At 38.4% G+C, this 25,517-nt stretch overlaps 2 protein-coding genes across 4 annotated transcripts; one reads left to right on the top strand and one right to left on the bottom strand.

Annotated features, from left to right (window-relative positions):
* Nucleotides 1–197: 197 nt before the first annotated feature.
* Nucleotides 198–16,412, bottom strand: LOC111332512 (protein O-mannosyl-transferase TMTC4). Its single transcript, XM_088727517.1, has 18 exons — nt 15,696–16,412; nt 13,940–14,027; nt 12,109–12,218; nt 11,605–11,721; nt 9,365–9,532; nt 8,464–8,666; nt 8,082–8,256; nt 7,673–7,729; nt 7,318–7,389; nt 6,678–6,757; nt 6,079–6,130; nt 5,635–5,690; nt 5,168–5,231; nt 4,881–4,958; nt 4,674–4,788; nt 3,053–3,165; nt 1,556–1,625; nt 198–632 (listed from the first exon to the last, which is right to left on the bottom strand). Exons 1-18 carry the CDS (start codon nt 16,305–16,307, stop codon nt 475–477), a joined length of 2,388 nt encoding a protein of 795 aa, XP_088583643.1. The 5' UTR covers nt 16,308–16,412; the 3' UTR covers nt 198–474.
* On the top strand, nt 16,035–23,638 carry LOC111332513 (golgin-45). Of its 3 annotated transcripts, none has more exons than XM_088727520.1 (9): nt 16,035–16,174; nt 17,134–17,250; nt 17,380–17,423; nt 18,252–18,913; nt 19,616–19,674; nt 20,120–20,260; nt 21,219–21,347; nt 21,438–21,705; nt 22,657–23,638. In XM_088727520.1, exons 2-9 carry the CDS (start codon nt 17,210–17,212, stop codon nt 22,828–22,830), a joined length of 1,518 nt encoding a protein of 505 aa, XP_088583646.1. In that variant the 5' UTR covers nt 16,035–16,174; nt 17,134–17,209; the 3' UTR covers nt 22,831–23,638. The 3 variants fall into 3 exon arrangements, with proteins under 3 accessions (XP_088583646.1, XP_088583645.1, XP_088583644.1); XM_088727519.1 differs by lacking the exon at nt 16,035–16,174 and adding an exon at nt 16,658–16,943; XM_088727518.1 differs by lacking the exon at nt 16,035–16,174 and adding an exon at nt 16,659–16,930.
* The last annotated feature ends 1,879 nt before the right edge of the window (nt 23,639–25,517 follow it).

The raw sequence follows: 25,517 nt of genomic DNA, 5'->3' as shown, positions 1-25,517 counted from the left end.
AGTAGCCATATTTGATTTTTTTTTTTTTTTAACCACAAGATCGTCGGGATTAAACTGATTTGATTCAAATATCGGGATAACAAAATCATAATTTGAAAGCAAATGTATAAGTCCCAGTTAAATGTTAAATGAAATAATTACTAATTAGTGCGCTACATACCCCACGCCATGTGTCTAATAATCGAAAAACCAAAAGGTTCATGATTTTGTCTCGTTTTATTCGAAAAGACACTTGACTAAAGATAAATAAGACAGCATTTCATGCTATTCATTACAAAAATAAGTGCAATACTAAAAATCTGCTTTAAAGTCGCCAAAACTCTAAGGTAACCATGCATTTTACCCAAATGAGCAGAAAAAGGCGTTAAATCTCAATTGATGTTGCGGTCTCGCAAAAAGTAAAATTTTAAAGGCAAATCTAGAAATTTCACAAAATAGACAACTGTTTAACAAATATAATATTTTCCGTATATCTCATCGCCGTTTGGGTTTTCCGTTAGCTGAATGCCGTTTTGTTCTTTTCAGTTTTTCTAGGTTTTCCTGCACATTTTCGCTGTGCGGATCCAGATTCAATGCCTTTCTGTAGCATTTCTCAGCTTTGCTGTGTTTTCCCCATCTGTGGTACAACACCCCTATTAAAAAAAAGCAAATAAAAGGCAAGTTTGCATTCGAACTAATCCAGGTTTTCTTCAAATAAAATCACCTGATCAAATACCCCCATTTTACACCGTACTTCTCTTCCGGGTATTTCCATCAACTATTACCCGGATAATCCCACCCTCCCCCCCCCCCCACTCTGTAGCCAGATACCTCCACCCCCCCTCTCCCTTCCCAAATTCCATCCCACTAACTTCTTTACCGGATACACCTAGCTCTGGATTATTTCCTTGATAACCTTACCTTACCCGACATTTTTTTTTTTTTGATCGCTCTATCGTTCTAGTGAGATCTTCAGCAAATGTGACGAGAATGCTAGTTGACATCAAAATTAGTTGCTATAATTGTTGTTTTCTTGTAGGTAAAGACGGTGTAAAAGAAGTTTTCTTGTTAACCGCCTCCCGGTCAGCTCAGTGGATAGAGCGCTGGACTGTAGTGCGAAAGGTCGAGGGTTCGAGCCCCGGCCGGACCAACTCAAGGTCTTAAAACAATTGAGAAGAATTTGCTACCTTTCTATAACATCAAGAAATGGTTAGATATTCTAGCCTTCTCGGATAGGGAGGAATAAATGGAGGTCCCGTCTCCTGCAGGGTTGGGGCAGGAGACGTTAATTTCCCACACACGAGATTACTGTGTGATGGATGTCCTCCCCTGGGGTGGGATGGGTGGGTTAGGACAGCAGGTCCACATCAGCTATTACAGCTGCCAATTAATCAACCTGCTTAAACAAATAAATAAACTACAACTTCACTTCACTCCACTGCAGGAATATATATATATATATATATATATATATTCCTGCAGTGGAGGATAACAAGAAAACTGCTTTTACACCGTTAAATACATATTACACCGTAATATGTATTTAACACGCATCACAGAGTTATGAAATTCTTACCTAGATTGCCATGAATTTCAGCAGAATTTGGGCTCAATGTAAGAGCTTTCAGAAACTGTTGCTCACCCTCCTGTGAATGAACAACGATTATTATTCAGCGTGGGTAGAAACACTTAGCAGAAGCTAGTTTACAGGTTTTCCAATCGATTAAGTCATTACAAATAGTGCACATCAAACAAGTCTATTTTTTGTCGGGAATTTTTAGACTGACTATTGAATGTAAAACTTTGCCACCTTCGATTGATTAAGTAGACTAAAATATTTTGAAATTTGAACTTTCAGAGTTCGGATTTTGTGTTTGAGTGTTTGTTTTGTTTTGTTTTTGTTTTAACCCTTACCTTACCCTAGTCCTAGAGTGCAATCTTTTTACGAATACATAAAAACGTATTTATCCTTACCGGTCGAGCCAGCGCGCAGGCTCTCAGTCGGGTGGCGGCATAATAATAATAATAATAGGCTTTATTTAGAGAGGGAAAAAACACTCAACAGTAGCCCCAGGACACTGGTGACTCTGTGGCCCTCAAAACAATTACAAATATAGATGCTACAACTAATAACGATAAAATATACCACATTTAAAAAAGATAAAATATAATAAAGAATTCATAGAAGACATTATGGCTAAGAAAATAAAAAACAACATAATACATATATACAAATTACAGTCTAAGGCGCATCGTAGCCTTTTGTTCAGCTAGAAAGGATTTAAGAACATTGTGATTAAAACTTGTTAGCGAGCCATTATTTCTTATATTACCATTCATGAAGTTCCAGTCTTTTATAGTCCTAAAGACCCCCTTCTGTTTTTCGTTTATACTTGGGGCACATCAGATTTATATTTGAATGTCTAGTGGCTCGATTATGAATTTTTGAATTTCTAACTAATTGATTATTTGAATAACTAGGCATAATACAGTTGTGAACCCGCTTATACACTGGTGCACATCTCTTTATTAGAGATTGTTTAGTAAAAGGGAGCCAGTTTAGATTATTAAATAATACGACTGATGGTGCAAGTCTTTCAGCATCGAGTATAATGCGTGCCGCTCTTTTTTGAAGTTTTAAAATACTTGAAGATGTTCGACATTGCAGCTATCCCATATCATGCTCCCATACAGGAGGATTGCAATAGGTTTCCCTTTGACGTTGCTTAAGAAACGGGCTAATATGCTTCAAGAGACCTATGCGTTTGGAAAGTGTCTTGCATAATTCATCAATGTGCGATTCGTAGTTCATTTGACTATCTATGACTACTCCTAAAATCTTATGACAAGAAACTTGTTCAACAACAGAGTCATCAATCTTGACATCAAAGCATGAGCGGTGAAGCTTGCAAGATTCCACCTGGCGAGCGGCCTGTAAGGGGTTGGACTCTAAAAATCATTTTCGTGCCAGACCCCTAGCGGACCTCACGCGCACTTACACCTCTCGCCGGCACGAAGAGCGCAGGTACAAAGCAAATGAGAACCTGCTCAATAGCTTTTACCAGACACGTACCTGGAATTTGTTGTTCTGTCCCAGCATGTTACCAAGGTTGAAGTATACTGTTGATTCATCAGGAATATACTTTTTGGCTTCCAAAAGAACAGATATGGCCTCATCTCTGTTACCTAAGTAGAAACGCACACACATATGCACAAAAAAAATAAACAAAAGATTATCAAACGCCTATGGAGCAGTTTTCGATTTTGTGTCAAAGGCAATCCATGATCACTTTTGTTTTGCTTAACTTAGCTCCGCTGTGTGATTGGTCCAGAAGACGCGCGTCACTCTTTCAGCCAATCAGATTTACTAAAACCAATCACGACCTGGGCACTTGCATTTTCCCGCGGTTTGAGCTGTTTGCTTGTTTATACTCTGAATTCTCATTAGTTTCTTGTGACAATTCCCATTCCCATGACTGGCTGTTGTGATTTCCTTGCTTTTGACTTTACAACAATCGTTCGAAATATTTCCTCTATATTGAGCCTCAAAGAGAATAAGCTCATGGAAATATCAAACCCATAACCAACTTAGACACCAAAAGAAATGAGCCGAATTACTCCTAACATCAAAGGGAGTTGGTGACGTGAAAGCTGCCTCTACACATATCTAAACGACTATTCCAAATTCTGTTCGGGGAATTGGCCTAAATTCATCACATAAAAAGTTGCGCGACTAAAAATAGAATGAAAATTGATATGTCACCATAATCGTTATGATTTTTATGATTTTCCCTCGTGCCTCGTCTAAATGCAAACACAAAGGCAAAGTTGATGTCGTTATTTTAACACCCTTGCCAGCCTCTAATTTTTCACCCTCCCTTACCACCAGCGACACGATTTCCCGCCCTTGGCGACACAATTTCCCGCCCTTATTAGGGACCTTAAGCAAACCACGACGGCGACGGCGACGGTGACGGCGACGAGGACGTGACAAAACAAAAGAACTTATTGGCAGAACAATAGTTCAGCACGTGCATTGTAAAACTAAGTACATTTCTTAGCCGTCCTTTGCCAAACAATAACGTGAAATTAACAAAATTTGTGTTGTCTGCGAACCTAAACCGCGACGGCAAATTATTTTACTTTCCATTTAGAACTCAACGCTACTTTTATACTTTATGTCGAGGTTGAGTTGTGGCGCTGTATGAGATAGTAAACACATGCAGCCATTTTCGAAATTTTAATTAAAAGTAGAAATTCATTTTTTAATTGACGTCTTCCTTGGCGCTGCCGTCCTGACTGCTAAAGGTCCCTATTATAAGCAACACGTTTTTCCAGCCTTGCCAACGACTACACGTTTTCCCACCTTTACCACCAGTTGCAAACGTTTCTCTGCCGCAACTACCCAGACCTTTCTATGCTGAGGAACTAATACGCGTGCAAAGGAGGAGAGGAATGCGAAAGGAAAGGGTTAAAAAATTGGCCATGCCATGGTTTCTCCAAGCCCGCACCTCACAGCCGTTCCTCATTCGCCCGTGTTGGCCAGTGTCTCACATTTCCTCAGGCTGGCCACAGGTCCCAATACTCTTCACCTCTATTCCACTGTTAAATCACACAGTTACAGGCTTTAGGGCGGGAGTAGGCTCAGACCAAGCCATATTAAAACAGCTCAAGTCCCCCTATTAAACTTTTACCTGACTTCTCCAATAGCAGCGCATGATTCATCCACGCACCCACGTGATCGTTCTTTAAATTGACAGCCATCTTAAACGCTGCAATGGCTTCTTTATGTTTTTCTTGGTCTATGTACTGGAGGAAATATGATTACGTGAGTAATCCAATAAGGAAACAACTATCATGCAAATTCTTGTTACTACTGAGACACACGGCAAAATTCTCACCAGATTCCCAAGATTGAAAAATGCGTCTGGATATTTCCGTCTGTATTGTATGGCATTGCTGTAACACTTTTCTGCCTCCTTAAAATAAAGTTCATAATAAAAAAATTAGGTAAAAAAATGGCTAGGGGTTGTCACGACAGTACATAATAAGTCGTAGATCAGTTAGGAACGCGTGTCATGTTAGGGGCCACAAAAAGATCTCCTTAGGCAATAACAGATCCTGACAAGAGTCACGCAAAAGGCTGGAATCATGATGTTAAATAATTTCGAATGTCTCGGTTACTAACATCGGGTTTCTGTAGAGCTGCTTTGACTGTCCCAAGGTTCATCCAACCAGCGGCAAAGTCGTTCCTGTTTAACAAAAATGTATAAAGTAAGTTTCCATGGTTTAAAGATACACTGGAAATAACATATAACATCATTGATGAACAGGTTAAAGACGACGATTAAATCGTTGTTTAAAAGGTTTATTATTGACCCTATACACCCTAACATCAGGAACCATATTCTCCATACTGTTCTCTATACGTTTCCTTCAGTACTGAAAAGGAGAATTCGTTTAACAAGTAAAGCTTCTTGGGTTGGCGATCATGATCTTAATGAATGATACAGCAGTATTACCGTAAGAAAGAATTGGATGATGGACACTCTTACGGTTAGACCTAAGAAATTATCACTTAACTGAAGTCAAATCTATGGAAGAAACCTGACTCACAATTTAAATGTTATGGACAAAATAGTACACCTCACTAACCTAATTTCAACAGCTTTTTCCAAAAGTGCTTCTGCTTCTTCGTATCTGCCATTGTCCTTCAAACAAAGAAAGATCTCTGAGTTCAGTGCTCGGTAAATTTCCAAAAACTGACCTTATGTTTGCTGAGTCAGAATGACGCAAATGAAGTGTTACGATTCAGATTTCTGATTGCCCTTTTCCGAGTAATTCTCCAACATTTTCCAAAATAACTTTCGATATATCAAATCAGGAAGTAAAAGACACAATCTTGATAAAAAACGAGACGACTTCCAGATAACTTGAATTTCATCCAATTAAAACTTGAAAGAAACAAAGAAATTTCAATAACCACACACAATGAGAAACAAACGTATTTTGAAGTGTCATCTATAAAGTCACGAAGGAAAGATGTTGTTGCTGGTGTTGGAGGGATCGCCGGTAAGTTATCAAAAATTATACGATTACCTTTATTAAGTTTCCCAAATTATTCAGCGCTTGATCATACGTTGGATTCAACCTGTGTGATAAATAACAAAAAGACAAACGTCTCTGGTTGGAAAAGAGCTGCACACTACGTTCTAGCGTAAGAGGGTGTGGGAGTGTGTGAACTTAGGACAGCCATGCTGAACATGACAAGGGGAGTACTGATGCGCCTGTTACTTACACTTAAGGATCATCTCTACATGGTTTTCAATCAAGGGTGTTTAAGCCTTAGAGCGCTCCCGTTGAATGTGAGAGGAAACGGCAATGAGAAAAAATACGAGAGGATGGGTGGAGGCATATCCGCAAGAAGCGCGCCCCAAGAAGAGCGCGATGAAATTCGGCAGCAATCAGAAACAGGAGACTGTTCTCAGGTTGAGACATTTCACTCTCGAAATGCTCCGCTTTCTGTGAGGACATAAATGGCTGTCTGCGAGTTCCTACGGCAAATTAGCCAAAGAAGATTTCTATAGATGACCTGTGGTAGTTAATGGCCTGTTCTGCTTCAGAAATAGTATTTACAGGCCATGTTTGAGCACAAAGCAACGGACAAACAGGTCATTATGGCTGACGAAGATCTTTACCTGATAGCCTCTCTATAAAATGCTTCGGCAACCTCAACTTGTCCCTTTTCTCCTCGTACTTTAGCAACGTTATAGTGCACCTATTTAAGGTACAAATAAACAGTTTTAACAGCCATTTGGTTGAACCACAGAAGCTAGTTTGCCAGGTCTCCTGGCTCAAGTTAAGCTTTAAAGAGGCAATTGGTACGATTTCTTGCCTACTGTAACACACTCTGTGAAAATTTCATTGCAACGCAAGGCTGTGCTCTAAGGAAAATTGAATGGAGCCCAGTGCTCTGAAACTGTGTAATCCAGGGTGCCCAGCGTATGCTTTGTATGAAGAAACTAAAATTTCCGAGTCGCGCTAGAGCAAAAGTAAGGCGCCAGGGGCCACCGGGCGCTGCTAGAACACAGCCTTGCAACGCGTTGAAATAATTGTCCTACACATCCTTGGTACGCATGTCAGAAGAGGGACACTATTTTGTTTACTTCAGAGGGTTTCGCAGTACACTAAAGAGCTTCTTTCTTGGTATACAGGTTGTAAGAAAATGTGCTCAGTACTCGACATGGATGAAAAATCTTACGAACATCTCATGAATTTTTAATAAATTCAAACTAGAAAAAAAGGTATCAAAATTACGTCTAAATTCAAATGTATTACTTTAGCATTCAGCGGGCAAACTGACAATCCAGACGTAAATAATGTGTCTTCATTCATCCATTCAGCTGATCTCTGAAAAACAAAGCGCAGTGTACCTTTGATAAAGGCTGATAGTTTCTAAAAAAACTGTTTGGGGCTGCGTCGGTGGGGGTAACGAGATAATTTGAATATATCAACAAAGTTGAAATGGTAAATTGGCCACCGTTACGATATTATAAAAGCTGACGTTTCGAGCGTTAGCCCTTCGTTGGAGCGAATAGAGGAATTGTGGGCTGTGTGTGCTTTTAAAGGCATACCCTCGCTTTCAACGTAATCTGAAGTATTTGAAAAACTGCTACATAAATTCCCATCTTACCTGTGTTGTTCGCAACATGTACAAAGCTAAGAGCAAACACATACCGAATCCTATCATCTGAAAGAATAAGAAAAATCCTCTTCTATAAAACTCAGTCTATCTAAATAAACAATAAAAAAGCGAGCCGCTGGTATGTTTATGGAGGTCAGAGGTATCAGAGGTTAGTTCAAGATCTGTGCACTCATTCAGTGACAGTACGACGTGTCAGTATTTCTTTATGCTTAAGCGTGGCAACTTCCTATGCATTCCTCGCTTCATTTCTTGATCTCTTTCCCTAACCCTCGTTTTTCCTTCGTTAACACAGTACGGTGGGTGTCTGGACGTCTCTATGTGGGGGCTCGTAGATGAGTTATGAGGATTTCCAGCTCAAGAGCGGCTCCAAAATGTCCAAAACGAGGCTCTTACTCACCTTCTTTCCTATTGGGAACTTGCTGAGTAAAGTAAAACCTAGCACAGTGAGGAGACAGGAACCAATACTGGACAGATAGAGAACTCTTTCAGCCACAACAAAACCAACTCTGAAGAAGACGTTCGATGCAGGAAGAAACGGTACAACCACGAAAGCTAATCCCATGGTTAGAATCCTAAGAAGACATGCAGCAAAGCGTTTACAACGAATGGTATTTCGAAGATACGCCATGATGGCCTTTATGGATTGGAAATATAGACTAAGTTGCTAGTTGATGCAATTATGTGTTTCCTTCCAACGCCACAACTTGGAGAAAATGGGCGGTGGGTGGTATTAAAAAGGTCCTATGAAGCTTAAAATCCGCAATTTCATTACGACATACCGTTTGGTTGGTAAACTCTTCCCTAGCACACAGTAAGCGATGAGCACCAGTAATATTGTCCACAAGCCGACAATACAGAGCATGCGCGGATCAGAGAAGGAGTCGATCAACGGCACGCACCCCATGGACCAATCAAAACACAGCCACTGAGGTACAATCAGGAGCCAGGCATTGATGGCGTACAGGTAGTTGTAGTTGATGACCTGTGAAGAGCGAAAAAAATATTGATTTTAAGTCACAACTTATGATATCAAGTTATCTGATTTTCAATAAAGTTACGTAGCAGTTTGGGCAAGATCCCTGTCAATCTTTTCCATTTCGATTTATTTTTCCTATTTTCATGTTTTTCTACCTCACCAAACTTATATTTTGTTGTCATTTACAATCCGTGTTTTCCATCTCCGTCCTCAGCCATTCTTGTTTCATCTTGAATATGGGTGATTGTCTATCTTGCCAGACTAATATTTTGCGGGTACCCTCATGTCAAAGGGAGTTTTTGTTGTTGTTACGCTAAAACAAACGACTGGACATTTCGTGAAGGAAACCCCAAACTCCTCGTTTAAAATGAACGAGTGTGAGACCTTGCTATTGAAGCAGTATTTTCGCTGAGACAAGATAATGTATTTGGTGTTGCAGTTCTAGATAGTGCCGGAGTCTTAAGTCTGAGAGAAAAAAGTAACGCGAAACTTCATTTATGTTCGTTGACGAAAATCATGTTCATGAGAAGCACTTCCCTACGCTACCTAACTTTCCAATTTTGTACGATTAGAACATTTGTTGTTTAGTTCCAATTCTCCATTTTCAAACTCATCGAAGTTACAGCAAGCCCAACACTACATTTTGAATACAAATAAAAGTATTTAAATTACGTGTGTATTACAAACTGAGTACGCCGGCTTACTCGCTTAACAAGAGACTCCTCGAATGACGCAGGATTATCCACTACTTGGAAAACTGGAGGGGAAGACCCCATGATGCGCCAGCGGCCGACCAGAAGAATAATTCCGATAAATAACAGGACTATCTGGCGGTAAATAAGCCTTATCCAGAGGCTTGACTCATTTTTCTCCTACGACAAAGAGAGCAGCATAATTGGCTTCAGTGAGGAGATAGTTTAGAGAGTGGTTTAGGAAACTGAGCCCAGTTGTACATAGGGAAGATAACGCTATCCTACGGATGAATTGCTATCCAGTGAAAAAATGTCAACAAAACGTACTGCACTCTCCATCTGAGAGAGGTTTATCCAGAATATATCGTTATCAACCCTTTGAACAACCGGGACTTTGATTTGAAATGTGGAGGTCCCAGGTTAAATTCTCCAAGTTTTAATTTGTTTTGGTTTAATTACTATCGTTGTTATTAAGCTTAAAAATAAATTTTAACCATCAAAGTCACTATCCTAATCGCACTAATTATTCATATTGTTGTCGTCATCGTTCTTACTGTCACTATCATTATCAAAGTCGATGCCAGCGTCGTTGTCATTATCATTATCATTAGCGTTGTCATCGTAATTATCATTGCCATTGTCACTACCATTGTCATTGCTATCGTCAGTATCATCGCCAATGTCACTGTAATTGACGTTTGCATTATGTTATTGTCATTGTCAAAGTCCCAGTCACCATCCAGTCTATTAATGGCGAAATTAATCATTCTTTGGACATCGTAAGAAAGAGTGATATGCACTCCTACAATATGCGCAATAACGATACTATAAAGCTCCCCACAATTAAATACAATTGAGGAAAGCATTGTTCGCGGTATCACTGTTTCAAAGACTTTAATGGGTTAGAGAGAACTGTAAGAAACTCAGTAATTTTGCCAATTTTTAAGAAGTGTCTTTTTTCTGCTTTTTATAAGTTTTTTTTAAGTTTTTTTTTCAATTAATTTTTGCAGTGTATATGTTGTAATCATTTTTATATTTCGATTTTAGCTCAAATTTCTATATTTTAATTGTATTTTTATATAATACACATCTAGTATTTAGGACCTCTATGTGAACCACTATTGTGATGGAGCTTCCTAATAAATATATCTTATCAACCAAGCATGAGGGCCGTATTGGGAGAATATCGGCCCGAGGTCTTGACAGTACGGACCGAGCGCAGCGAGGTCCATACAAAAAAGACCGAGGGCCAATATTCTTCCAGTACGGTCCCGAGCAAGCTTGGTTAATAAGAGATTTATTACACGACTGAAGTTCAAAGGGACACAAGTGCGGTATCATTCGGGACCATTCGAGACAGTGCCCGGTCCAATACTGAGAGAATATTGAACGGCAATACAGCATTTTGATTGGTTGATTTTAGTTATTGGCCCTCTGACTACCCGAGTCGTGTAATAAAAGATTGTTATTATTATTATTATATGTCTCTGTCTCTGCACCACTGTCACTTTCACTATAACTGTCACTGTCATAGTCACTTTCAATGACTGTCACTGTCCGTGGCACTGCCACTGTCGCGAACAACATACATTTTGATGTCATCTTCAATGCAACTGTAATTTTCATTGTCACTTTCAAGGTCAATGTCATTGTCTATGGCAATGCCACTGTCATGAACAACACTACTATTGATATCATCCTCAATGCAACAGTAATTGTCATTGTCATGTCACTGTCTTTATCACTTTGATTGTCATTGTCAACTTCACTGTCAGTGTCATTGTCTGTGTCGCTGCCACTGTCATGGACAATACCATTTTTTATGTCATCGTCAATACCATTGCAATTGTCATTTTCATGTCACTATGTCACTGTCACTTTCATTGTCATTGTCAGTTTCATTGTCAGTGCACTGCGTATGTCACTGTCACTGTCACTGTCATGAACAACATTTTTTTTGGTCATCATCAGTCATTGTTAGTTTCATTTTCATGTCACTGTCACTGTTATAGTCAATCTAATCAATTGTTAATTCATTGTTATTGTCAGAGTAAAAAGCCATCTGCCATTACCCAGGATATTGCAATTTAAACCTAGTTTGATTATTCAAAGATAAAAAGATATTCTGTAGGCCTTGATCATGGTGAAATTGGATGGGAACGTAACTGGCACTCTGGGAACCCCATGCTACAAGAAGTTCTTATTAGAAGGCATTGATGAAAGAAACATCAGTTCTACTTCTTTATTTTTACCTTTAGATCAACTCTATTTTTCTCCTCAGGTGACGAGACTTTCAAGGAGACTTTCATCAATAAAGAGGTGGGGTCAATTTCACAAGCCACAATGAAATCATAAACACAACAGACTCCCTGTAAGTAAACATGGAGACAACACTGAATAAGATGACAATTATTGTGTTTAAACATTTCAAACCAAGATTTTGCTCTCATCATTCATCTATCCAACTTCCATCTCTTCACACAAGTTACAAAAATGTCCAAGATTCTCATGAGGGATTGTAAGTCTGAATGAGGATTTTAAGATTTCCATTAGGAAATGTTGGTGCTGGAGAATGGTGTTTACAAACAAACAGGAGACTGAAAAGCAAATTAACAAACAGATTCAATGTTGATGTGCATCTGCTCAGTAACTGATCACAGATGACATCAAAATGAAGTAAGAACAAAAGAAGTGGCACATGAGGCACAGCCTAGATGGTAGCTGATGTTTGGTACATTAAAACGAGTTTATATTACCAGAACAGTGATTCCTTGCTCCTTGCAAAGCATAGCTATACAGCAAGATACCATGCTTAACAAAAGATATTTCCATGGCAATCTAGATGTTGATCCATTGTCATCAGAATCTGCAAACAACACCAAACACTTTTAACTGTTTCCAAGATGATCCTTGTAATGGCAGAATTCTCTGCAACTCAGTATTAGTAAGAGCATCACAGTGAAAAATCTGAAGATTTGGGGTTTGATTCCTCATGATAAACTCAGGTTTATCTCTGTGCCACATTTGCAACTAGATAAACATCATCTGTTTTTGAGATAGAATAAATATATGAAAATCATATATTTTGAACTGCGGTATTTGATACGTGTGATGGACGATCCTCGCAGTAGATAGCGCTATTTGAGCAATAGCGAAATTCAGACCTGAAAAAAATCAGGCCTGTACGGGACTCGAACCACTGACCTCTGCGATACTAGTGCAGCGCTCTAACCAATTGAGCTAACAAGCCAACTGAGAGCAGGCCGTTAAGTTGATTCGTAATGAACCCGTGAAAGTGATAAATGAGATAGAATAAATATATGAAAATCATATATTTTGAACTGCGGTATTTGATACGTGTGATGGACGATCCTCGCAGTAGATAGCGCTATTTGAGCAATAGCGAAATTCAGACCTGAAAAAAATAGCGCTATCTACTACGAGGATCGTCCATCACACGTATCAAATACCGCAGTTCAAAATATATGATTTTCATATATTTATTCTATCTCATTTATCACTTTCACGGGTTCATTACGAATCAACTTAACGGCCTGCTCTCAGTTGGCTTGTTAGCTCAATTGGTTAGAGCGCTGCACTAGTATCGCAGAGGTCAGTGGTTCGAGTCCCGTACAGGCCTGATTTTTTTCAGGTCTGAATTTCGCTATTGCTCAAATAGCGCTATCTACTGCGAGGATCGTCCATCACACGTATCATCTGTTTTTACTTGTTATCATAATTTCCTAACCAGCTACCCCTTTACATCAATATTTGTATTCCCCATACTGTTCTCAATACATTTCCTTTGCTACTGACAAGGAGAATTTGTTTAACAATCATAGCTTCTTGGGTTGGTGATCATTTCCTTTATTCTCGTGATCTTTAGTTAATGAATGATTCAACAATACTCCAGTCTGTAAGGAGAAATTAGATGCTGGTCACCCAGGGCTCAAAACGAAGTTTTCAACTTACTAGCCAAGTGGCTAGTGACATCTTAGATGTTTTTAGATGTTACGACAATTTCAGTTTGTTTACTAGCCAAACTGGCTTATGGAAATCAAAGACCACTAGCCACAACTGAATTTCTACTAGTCCATGGCTAGTGGGCTACCGTTAGTGTCGAGCCCTGTCACCCTTAGGGTAAAGAGTTCAAACTGAATATCCTTGAACACATAGCTTTCCTCAAAGGATATGTTGACAGTGATTAGATTGATGCCATTCAAAGAACTAACAGAATACATAAATAGAAAACAGAAAACAGCCAATCAGAAAACTTCCTTGAAATAGTTTAAATAATTTTGTTTTACAGAAATTGTATATCACTGATTGATCTTGTTGTAGGCTACACAATCCAGGGCTCAACACTAAGTTTTCAACTTACAAGCCAAGTGCTTTGCAGCAGGCTTGTTACATCTTAAATGTTACGACAATTTCAGTTTGTTTACTAGCCAAGCTGGCTAGTGGAAATTGAAATCCACTAGCCAAAACTGAGTTTCTACTAGTCTGTGGCTAGTGGGCTACCGTTAGTGTCGAGCCCTGACAATCCCAAAATAAATTATGTTGCAAATTATAGATAAATACACTCACCAATGAAACAACATTTCACATAAAACAGAAATGAGAGGATAAAAAACACAGCACCAAGAAGATCTGCCCTTCCAACCAAACCTGAAACCTATGAAAATTAATATAGAACATATCAATAAATAAAAAACAGAAAAATAATCTTTAGTACCTGAGCTTACTTGTCATATTGCATGATTCTAACAAGCCACTCCTACACAAAAAAGTTATTGAATTGATTTATGCACCTTTGACACCAAAAAAAAAGGAAAACAAATCATGCATCAGCATGTCTATGAAATCAATGCAAACATTAGGTGGCCTGGCACAGAGAACTGTCCTTGTAACAAATCACTTACTCTATCCTCAGCTTTGCCAAAATCTCTGGCATCTTTTTAGCACTGCAGTTTTCAGTGGTTCAATAAACAATAGCACAGGTCTCATCTTTCACAGTGGTACCAGTGATCAACAATGTTGCCTGAGTCAATTACTTATTATTTTGTTCAGCAAGAAATCCAATCAGCCTCTTTTGCATCTGCCACAAAAATGATCTTCCATATCATACAAAATTTGGAAAAATACCAAAAGCCATCATAATTTTGCTGGAGAATTTGCCTAGATGTTGAAGAGATTTTTCAATCACTGGTGATGCCTAATGACAATACACTGATTTCATACATGTAGACAACTGTTTTTCCTCTGAGCTGCATCATTTGAGTTCTTTGTGTGATAGGAATTTTTTAAATCTAGATTTACATTCCATAGCACATGCATATGGGATAGCTTTTATAGACAGCTGACTCATGATTGTGATAAGCTGCGGTCCCAGGTGGAAATCTTATTAAGATCTTGGAAGATTTCCTTAGAAGAAATTATTATAAGTTATTTGTATGATTAACTTTTTCCTTTAACCTCTTTTAAATCTGGATTTTAATTCCATAGATATAGCACATGCATATGGAATAATCTTTATTGACAGTTAACTCGTGATTGTAGATAACCTACAGTGTAAAACATGTAGTCCCAGACGAATATCTGTTTCCTTAGAAGAAATTAAATCAAATAAACCTCACAAAACAGAACTTCCCAGTATAAAACTATCACTAACATCTTTCTTCTTGTTCAAGGATTGGCACTCAATTATCCACATTTTTTAAAAAATTAAGTAATAGAGGATTTTTCCTCTTTATTATAGCCTAATCCTAACACAGAGGGAGTTGGGAGAATTCAAGAAAATCATCCAAACCCATGACAAGGTCTTATGTTTGTATAATTTTCAAGAATTCTCTCAAACCCCATGAGTTAAGATGAGGCTTTGTAAACAGTGAGAAAGCCTTTCTGTGGCTTTTATGAAATATTTCTGGCAAACACAGAAAGTATGACATCATAACTGTGTTTACATAACCTCATCTTCATACAACCATCAACCAATGAGAGTGCACTTCTATCTTAAATATTTTATAACATTTAACATATAATATCACTAAAAAAAATTAAAAATAGGCTAAGAAGTAAACTGCTTTAGTCATGCACTGGGCTATATCTGAGAAAAAAGGAAACAAGGAACAGTTTATAAAATCAAACAGATTTTAACAAAACGACTTTGAACCTATTAAAAATTCAAGCTTACAAGTAAGCTTTCGATTAAACTACCTGTAACAAGCTTGGAAAGGACAACATTAAATAATAATGAGAAGTTAAAATTACTTAACTCTCGAGTTACGTTAAGGTCAGATAAGTAAAAATTTAACGGTGAAATAAAAGAATTGTTCGTACTTACACACTCTGTGTGGATAGGATGAACAGCGAAAAGGATCGCACCGAGTAAACTTGCCCTTGGAGCTGTTAAATGAGTTCTTTCGGAAGAATTATTATCATAATAAAATTTAACATTATTTTTACCACTGAAAAGGATCGAAAAAAGTTTCAGACATAAGACTGACACCACAGCATGGAGTGTGACATTGATGACATGAAATCCCCAGGGATGCAGTCCTTCTGCCAGCCAATAATTGAATCGAAATGTTAAAATTGTGAAGGGACGATAGCTTTTGTGACTGGTGTTGGAACTAATGTTCGCACCCCAGAAGTCATGATAAAACAATTCTCCAAGCGGGATGTCGGGCGTCAAGTCCTTGTTCGCCACAATTGCTTCAGAGTCGTCGAAGACAAACTCGCCTTTGCATGAATTATAATAACAAAGAACAGAAACACAGGTAACAAGGGCAGATGCGAAACCAAAGGACAAGTTCGGTACAGGTAAATCACTGTCGATTTCTTCATCGTCAGTAACAAAGTTGTGATAACTCTGGATTTTGCGTTCCTCTCCAATCAATTCCTTTGCAGGTTTTCTTCGAAGCCTGATGCCATTTTCCCTATTCCTAGACGCCATGAAACAGGTTTCTTTCTAGGCTAATTTAACAAAATTTTAACCTAATATTTCCTGCGGGCGTAACGCGCCATTTTCAAACAAAGCGCGTACAATTAAAGTGTTTACCCGCACCTGGCTGGGAACAAAAACTATTCTCTAGGGAGGGGTGCGTTTTGCAAGTTTGCAACATAAATTATTAAGAGTAAAGTTAGCCGAACTGATACAGTGGAAAGAATCATGAATAATTCAATGAATGTTTTGGTATTAATTCAAGTTTCTTTAGTTAAAACTGTGATCATTTTGCTCATATTACACTGGTTCTCTAACAGCTGTGCAAAATGTAGCTCACTTTCTCCTCCCCGGAAAGACTTCCAATTTTTTCTTTCTGCGGCAAGGAGTTCTGGGACATTTCAAACAACATGGCGGACGTTTGGTGTGGTTTCGGTTTGAAAGTTTTGTACTCATTTGAGGGGTATTGTATCAGGCTCAATTGATACAAATAACCCTAGAATTATCAGCTGGATTTTTCTTTAATTAAACCCGGATCTTTTCTTATTCCGGAAATGGTGTCATTCTACGATTTGCGTAATTTTTCACCATTCACGTGATTGAGCTGTAACTTCCACGTTGTCAACTTTCCTCAGGTTGGTTTTTGGAGTAAGTAATCATAATGTTATTTATTGGTTTCTTGTATCAAGAAATTGATCTTTATTCTTTTGAAAGATTTACTTTAATTTCTATGTGTATTCAGGTACTTAAAAGTATTTTGATCGAGATTAGGATGTAGAGAAACTGATAAATTTTAACCTTCCAAGTCTTACATGTATTAATTTCCCCCTTTTCACAGCTTCTGAACCCGTTCATCATACGTGCAGTTCTGATTGGCACTTGCCCAGCTGTTAAAGGTTGATCTTAAAGAAAATATGGCGACTCTATCTGAACCTGTTCCTTTAGAAATGGAACGGTAAGTTTATCTCTAGTAGATTGTAATTAAGGAAGAACTATGGCTACCGTTGTGTGAATTATTCTTATTGATAACGTTTTTTTTTCCATTTCCTTTTAAAATCATGAGGAAGGTGTTTTATTTCAATAGGATTTCCTTGCACAGACATGGAAAGGATGCTGAAAATGTTTTGGGTATGCTAACAACATTTAATTAACCCTTTAACTCTATTAGGTGACAAACTTGAATTTAATTTTTTGCACAAAATGGTGCTTCAGGTGTGGTTTAAGTCACTTTCATCTTTACAAATCCACAAGAGTGAGACAATGTAGATATAGTTCAATTTTATACTTGGTTCAAATTTTATTTTCCTTTGTTCTGGGTCATGTTAATGTATGATAATGAGTTTGAAACAAAGGGAAATAAAATTTGAACCAAGGATAAAATTGAACCACAACATAGATATTCAGGGGTTTCAATAAGATTTTCAACCCTTTACATCCTAATTAACATCAGTTTCCATATTCTCCATACTCTTTCTAGATATTTTCTTAGGTGTTCATAAGGAGAATCAACTCTTCAACTCTTTCTAGATATTTTCTTAGGTGTTCATATAACAATCAAAGCTTCTTAGTTTGGTGATCATTTCCTTTTTTCTCATGATCTTAATGAATGATTCAGCAGTATTAATGTTAGGAGAAATTAGATGCTGGTGACTCTTACTTAGGGTTAATAGAATGACACCAGGTTATGTCATATGGGCAGAAAAATCTGCATAGCCCAAGAGGCCTTGCAAAGCTGGGGGGGGGGGGCGGTTGGGGACATGCATCCCTGTATGAATTTGGAATTGAAAATGAGAGAATTTCTTTTAGAAGATTGTTTGACAGTTTTTTAAAAAACACAGCAACAGTAGCTGGACAAAGTTCTGTCCACAGCTGATCAATATTTACCCGGTGTGTGGCCCTTAATGAAACCCCTGAATATTATGAGGTAATCATCAGATTTCATTTGTTCATTTTCAGTGGATTTTAGTAGGTTACCGAGATCCAGTGGAGATGGAATGGAATTTTCATCAAGCAATTCCAGCAATGACAGTTTCTCAGAGGATAGTGAAGAAAGTGACTTGACTCAAAAAGCAAATAACATTTTATTGTCTTCAACTGTGAAAAGGAACAATGCTGGAAAGAAAATTGTAAATGGATCTGCTCAAATAACAACTGGCATGCTGGTAAATAGCTCAGGAACAAAATACAGAGATGAAAATGAAATTTTCACAATGAAGGAAATGGGAACATCAACTGGTCACCCAAATTTAGTTGAGTCCACACAATTACAGATGAGAAGAAAAGATGTCTCTAGAACAGAAAGAGTACAATTAGAAGAGGATGGTCCTATTCAGTCAGTGCAAAGACAGAACTCGACGAATCTTCTACTCCAAGGACCAGAGTTTCTGCGATTAAACAATCAGTTGGGCCTATCTTGCACTGCTACTGATCAGCTTGTTTCTTTGGCTCCTCCTGCGGTGGATCTAAGTTTCGGAGATGGTCTTTTGAAATCCACTGTGGTGGAACAAACAGCTGAGTTTGTGGACAGCCAGAAAGTCATCAGTGATCTTCAGGAACAGAATGCAAAGCTTGTTGAAGAGAAGACAAAACTCTCTGTGCAGCTTGGTGTCCAGACAAAGGTTCGGGAATAACCAATGCTCAACATATTATGTACACACTTCCTTGAAAACTAGTGGAAAAAAATAACTATTATGACTTAATTCATTTGGTCTGCCTCTTCTTCTTCCAAGTCCCTATAACATAAATTACTCAATATATTTCTGATAGGAACATATGGAAAGTAAAGCCCTAAAAAGTAAGTTTAGAAAGGCCTCAGTGAAAGTAGTAGTTTGAAAGGACCAGTTTGTCTTTCCATGACATTTTTATGGAGAGGTGTTAAGTTTTTCCTTCACCTGCATGACCTAGTTCCCTGACTCACTTTTGATCAAATTGATTATAGTGCATTAAACCCAGAGTCATCATCAAAGGGGGCCTCTGTAAACCCTTATCTCTGCCTAGCAATGCTGTGGATATTCTCCATACTGTTCTCTATACATTTCCTATAGTGGTGACAAGGAGAATTGGTTCAACAATCAACAGCTTCTTAAGTTGGTGATGGTTTTCTTTACTCTCAAGACCTCAATGTTTGATTTAGGGGTGATATTTAAAGGAGAAATTCTATACTAGTTAGTCAATCTTTGGGGAAAAAAGTACATTTAGTCAACAAGTAACCTTACATCATGTTCAATTTTGTGTAAAGAGATTTTGGGATATCTCATTTTCTTTGTACAGCAAAACACTTAATGTGGCTCACTACTGATAACTAAGTTATCCTTTTTCAGGTTAATGCAGAAATTAAGAGGTTGCTAGTGGCATCAGTGGGAGAAGATGTTGGTGAAAGGTATTTAAAACTGACAGTTCAACTATTTAAAGATTATTGGAATTTCTTGGGGGAAGTAGGTTATATAAACTCGGGAATCTGTTGAAAGGGTGAAAGAGTTGTACCACCTGTATGTCTAAATTCTGCATGAAAATAATATTGCCCCATTGCAATGTTGCCAGGTGTCACATTTTCCCCAGGCTGAGAAACCTCAACCTGCAAAGGCAGTCATGTCTCCCATTGATGTATGTAGTGAAGCTGTTGATTACTTATTGTTGCACGTGAAATTTAATTATTTAGTCAAGGTAATAGACACAGCAAACCCAAGTGTTAACACCTTTTCTTTTTTGTTTTTGTTGTTGTTTTTCTATTATGGCCTCTCCTCCATAAAATGTTTATGATTACTTCTTACAAGAAGTCATGTCTAACTTGCCCAATGAGTCCTGTTTGTTTTGATGTTGTGTAGGTTGGAAGACTTAGTGAACAGAAATGTGCAGCAAACTGTGGAGCTCAATCACTGGAAAAAGATGTGTGAGGAATACTCAGAGGAATCTGACAGATTAGAGATTGAGTGTGATGTCTGGAGGACAAAATTCCTGGCAAGCAGGTGAAGAAGGTTTCCAAACTGGCATTGTCTTAACACTCTTAGATTTTAGAGAGCTGACAGGAATGAGAGCAGTGGCATAGATAGATAGATAGATAGATAGATAGATAGACAGACAGACAGACAGACAGACAGACAGACAGATAGATAGATAGATAGATAGATAGATAGACAGACAGACAGACAGACAGACAGACAGATAGATAGATAGATAGATAGACAGACAGACAGACAGACAGACAGACAGACAGACAGACAGACAGACAGATAGATAGATAGATAGATAGATAGATAGATAGAAACTTTATTAATGTGTCAAAGAACCTTCTAGTTTGGGAGATATCCCATACTAATGTGGGGACACAAATAAAATGGATAAAAATAATTTACAAAGAATATTACCTACTTAAGAATAAAATTAAATCATACCATGTATAAAAAAATATGAAATGAATTAAGAAGTACATAGAGCACAGCCCCTGCAGCCATCATCAATAGGGAGCTGAGGTCACGCTTACGTATGCGGTTTTTGAAACTAGCTAATGTTGTGGCTGATCTGTCATAAGTTGTCAGTTTACTCCATAATTTAGGTCCTCAATATCATAGTGAATGTTTGCCGTAAGTTATTGTGTTGTATCTAGGAATAAAAAAGTCAGCCTGTCTTAAATTATAGGAAGGGTTGTGTTTCTGAAATATATTACAAATATTCAAGGGCCTAAGGTTATGTTTAACTTTGTACGTTAAAATGCATATATCCTGTAAGCGTCTGTTTACCAGCAAAGGTAAATTAGCTAAGGTAAATTAGCATAATTGATATATCCCAGTTTCTGTTACATGAACTGGCTAGGAGTATTGGCACTCTCTTTGGGATGCCAGCCTATTGCAAGATACCCTTCAGACATTTTAAAGTTATTTTGTAACAAGAGACATGCATCGATCCCTGTAAATCTTTTATTTTCAGAATGATGTCTGATGAATTGTCCAGTTGGAAGGCAACTCTTTACACCCGGTTTAGACAAGCTCAAAGTGCTCTACAAAGATTACTGGAGGAGAGGGGACATCTTCAACAATACCTCACTCATACCAAAAGGTCTAAATTATCTTTTATTGCTCTCCCTCAAAAAAAAGAACATTGATGCAAGAAATCCAATTCAACATAAGTTGATTTTTGTCATTTCAGGTTAATTCAGTCACTTTACTCGATGCTCAAAAGTACAAGTGGCATTCATCAGGGCCCCTTCACTTCATCTCAAACCTCAAACGATCAAAGCATCTTAGAAATGGCTTCCACAAACAAGTCCTTAGCTGAACAGACCTTAGGTGTAGCGCAAAATGTTTTACCAGCCTTCTCATTAGCAGAAACATCATTTATGTTGACTCATGAGCCACAGGAAACTGGGACTGAACAACACGTTGAGCCAACATCTGCTGAAAAACTGGCTTTACAGGTGAGACTAGTTTGGTTAATTTACAACTGCATAGTGGCACTCCCATTCAAGATTACCTAAAGCTCCAATCTCCTTTCAAAGGAGAGTGGAATCTGGAGGCATGCTTGGATAACCAAAGTATATAACCTTAATCTCATGAGTGTTGGTAATGTTTTAAATTGAAACTCGCAATTTCTCAGCTGAAAGTTGATAACCTGCTAAGATTATTAAACAAAGTATGCATATTTTGGTGCTGGTGCCATTTTTCTGGGAAAGTTGCTATTATAGTATTAGCCCTTTACACCATAACATCAGTGAGCATTATATTCTCAATATTGTAATCTATACATTTCCTATGTGGCTGACAAGGAGAATTTGTTTTCAATGTCAAGCTTCTTCAGTTGGTGATCATTTCCTTTATTCTCGTGACCTTATTGTTTGATTCGTAGTAAGGAGAAGTTAGATGTTAGTCACTGTTCAAAGGGGTTTAAAGGGTCCGGTAGTTTTGATTTTAAGTATTATTACACTACAAGCAAGCTTCTTGATGGATATTGTCATATATGGGGAGGGGGTGTTGGGTCGTGATCCTGCATCAAACTTATTTGATGGATACACTAGGGGTTTCATAGGTCTGTAGAGGCGCTATTAATGGTCTACTTCTGCCCACGAGACTTCCTAAAAAAATGATAGTGGGCTCTCATGTTTGGGGTTTGCCTTACAGTCTCTTTCTGGGCACAGCCACTAGTTACACCATCACAGTCGCTAAAGGGAAACGTCAAAGAAACCCCAGATAAACCAGGGCACATTACAAGAAGTTTCGTGTAGATTTGCTTTAGAGGAAGTCAAAATAGACCTAAAACCATGATGACAGGAAGTTTTGAGAAAGATCCACGGAACAAGAATACTAGACAACTTAAAGTTTTCGTTGAGCAGAGTTGTTTGATTCTCTGATTTTTTTATTCATTTGTTCAGGTTTTGTCAAGTGATGTCAATCTCCAGGCAGAGGAGCAACAGCTAAAAGGTGTCATGAGAAGAATGGCGCAGCAGTACATGGGACATGATTATCAAAGCCGATTTTCAACCAGGAACTTCAGAGTAACCTTTGACTGTTGTAATCGATGTATGGGAACACTTCAAGTGGTTTAACCCTAAGAATGTTTGAAGACTTTTTTTGGGGAGAGAGGGGTTGGTGATGGATGCTTAAATTAGTTTTAAACTGAGGAATTGTGGGAATTAAAAATAAAGGATAAATTTAACCACAGCTGTCTTTTATTCTCAGCAATTACAATTCGGTAGTTCCCAGTCCTTGTGAGACACAGCTATATAATAACAGCCATTACAAAAGAGGATACCGTTTCACGTGATGTCAAAAATGTATATTAAGGCAGAAACATGACTCCGCTGAGACGTAAAAGATATGGGTTTGATAAATCGTTACGAGAGGTTTAATTATTTTGGTATTAGTTATTTCATATATTTATTTATGAAATGTTATAATTATCTGATAATTTATCAAAGTGGAAAAGCATTGGATGCAAAGGGGAGCAGGGATGGCGTAGTGGTAAGAGCACTCGCCTCTCACCCCTGTAGTTCGATTCCCGGACCTAGCGTCATATGTGGGTTGAGTTTATTGTTGGTTCTCGTCCTTGCTCCAAGGGTTTTTGTTCGGGTCGTCCAGTTTTCGTCCCTCCGCAAAAACCAACATTCCAAATTCCAATTCGGTCTGGAAACAGTGGACAAGAAGAGTCACCCAATGAAATGTCCATCGCTATTTATTAATTTGCACGCAGTTTCAAATTGAAATGAAAATAGCATACCTTTTTTCTTTTTTGAGTATTGAAAAAGCCAAGATCTTTTTATTTTGTATAGTCATCTGTGAGAACTATGTACATTACGGTGAAGATATGTCTATGTAACATTTGTTTATTATCAATATTTCCGGTAAAACTAGCAATCTTGGTCTGACTCTAATTTTTACGCGCTTGAATTTCGCCATTAATAGTAATTTGATACCGTTAGGAAACCATTAGTGTGAGGGTGAATTTCTGCTCCGATAACGACCGCAGATATTCCAAGACCCGCAAGAGGGAATTAGCAATGCGTCTTGTATTATCTGCTATGGGCACTTATAACTACGCCCTTGCTAAATGGATTGATGTTAAACGAACATACCATCATTGATATTTTTGCCTTCACAAATGAAATTCGTGGAGTTAAGATAAACCCGGGAGAAATCTTGGTCTCCTATGACGTCGCATCGCTCTTCACAAATGTTCCCTTAAAGGATCCCTTCCAACCACAAAACATTGCGCGCGCGATATGTGAAATCCGCCATTTTCTCTGCCATCCGGTATTGGACAAGTCGTGAAGTGGAAAGAAATCCTCGTTCATCTGAGTACATTTGCCTCACTGAGGTCTCGAATTTCCTCAATCGCGTTCCAAATTTATTGTTCTTTCTATTTGACTAGTTATCAAAACAATAATAGAGGCGCGCAGGGTATTGTGGTTGGAAGGGATCCTTTAAACGAAACAATTGACATCTTGGCACGCAAAACTTTCGAAAACAACTGGTTCATCGACGCTTATAATCTAAACTTGACCAGTACTGATCTCGTTGATCTTCTACACGTTGCTACAAAGGGGCAGCTTTTTCAATTCGACGGGGCCCTCTACGAACAGACCGATAGAGTAGCTGTGGGGTCTCCCCCTGGACCCCTTTTGGCTAATGTATTCGTTTGCTCTATTGAAGATTCCCTCGGAAAGATCAAGGAAAACTCCCAGACTTTTACCGCCGCTACATAGGTGACACTCTAGTCACGATGCCGGATCTGGCAGCAGCTGCAGAATTTTTGGATACCCTGAACCACGCCCATAGTGCCGTGAGCTTCACTATGAAGGTAGAGAAAAATGGTATGCTCCCATTCCTTGGGGTGCAGCTTTAAAATCGCGCGCTATGTGTTGAAACAATGGTTTACGTTAAGTCGACAAGCACAGGGCTACTCCTGCACTATCATAGCCATGTGGACAGCCGTCACAAGCATGGCTTGCCCGTCACCGTGCTTGATCGCGCGCACCGGCTATCGCCATCTCAGGCCTGTACGGGATTCGAACCACTGACCTCTGACCCCGTACAGGCCTGATTTTTTTCAGGTCTGATTTTCACTATTGCATAAATAGCGCTCTCTACTGCGAGGATCGTGCATCATACGTATCTCTATAACCGCAGTTCAAAATATATGAACTTCATATATTCATCATATTTGATGTCATTGCTGTTTTGATCTTTGCTTTGATCTTGAATACAGACACGCGAATACAGGGTCGATTGTCATTGTTGTTCTCATCCTCGAATTCACCGAAGTCATTATCTTTTTTTTCTTCCTGTTCTTTTTAACGTGATGACTTCATCGCAGGCATGGAAGGCATGGTAAGCATTTTAAAAATATAGGGGAGCTAACTGGTTTGTTTGTCGACTGCAGGCCGCTGGCTACAAAGAGATAAAAGATAAAAGCATAAAAGATAAAAGATAAAAGCATCGCTAGTGAAAGATCTGTGGAGGAATTGGGAATCGAGTGAATGGAAATGGAACTGCAACATCTCTGCTCTGATTTTCCGGAGGAATCGAGACTGGTGGTAATTTTTTGGCGGAATTATTCGCTTCGGGTGACGGGCACTTCTAAAATAGGTTTCCGGCCTTGCCTTTCTTTTAGCAGTTGAACACCAACATAGCGCTAACTCGCCGAAAACGCTTCAAAATGGCCTGAGATGCTAGGAATCAACAAAGAAAACAACAAGGCAATAAGTTAAGTCCATTTTATTTCAAAACAAGACAT

The sequence above is a fragment of the Stylophora pistillata genome, chromosome 7, assembly GCF_964205215.1.
Source record: "Stylophora pistillata chromosome 7, jaStyPist1.2, whole genome shotgun sequence".
Taxonomy (NCBI): domain Eukaryota; kingdom Metazoa; phylum Cnidaria; class Anthozoa; order Scleractinia; family Pocilloporidae; genus Stylophora; species Stylophora pistillata.
Note: the sequence above shows the minus strand (reverse complement) of the source record. Positions and strands in the feature narration are given on the sequence as shown.

Bases quoted from the DNA above. Each gene is read 5' to 3' on its own strand.
- LOC111332512 (XM_088727517.1), bottom strand. From the start codon at position 16,307: ATGGCGTCTAGGAATAGGGAAAATGGCATCAGGCTTCGAAGAAAACCT. The intron at 6,131-6,677 runs GTAAAGATCTTC...TTTATCACACAG, and splicing joins TTTTATAGAGAGGCTATCAG to GTTGAATCCAACGTATGATC. The intron at 1,626-3,052 runs GTACGTGTCTGG...GTTCATTCACAG, and splicing joins GACAGAACAACAAATTCCAG to GAGGGTGAGCAACAGTTTCT.
- LOC111332513 (XM_088727520.1), top strand. From the start codon at position 17,210: ATGGCGACTCTATCTGAACCTGTTCCTTTAGAAATGGAACG. The intron at 17,251-17,379 runs GTAAGTTTATCT...TTATTTCAATAG, and splicing joins GTTCCTTTAGAAATGGAACG to GATTTCCTTGCACAGACATG. The intron at 17,424-18,251 runs GTATGCTAACAA...GTTCATTTTCAG, and splicing joins GGATGCTGAAAATGTTTTGG to TGGATTTTAGTAGGTTACCG.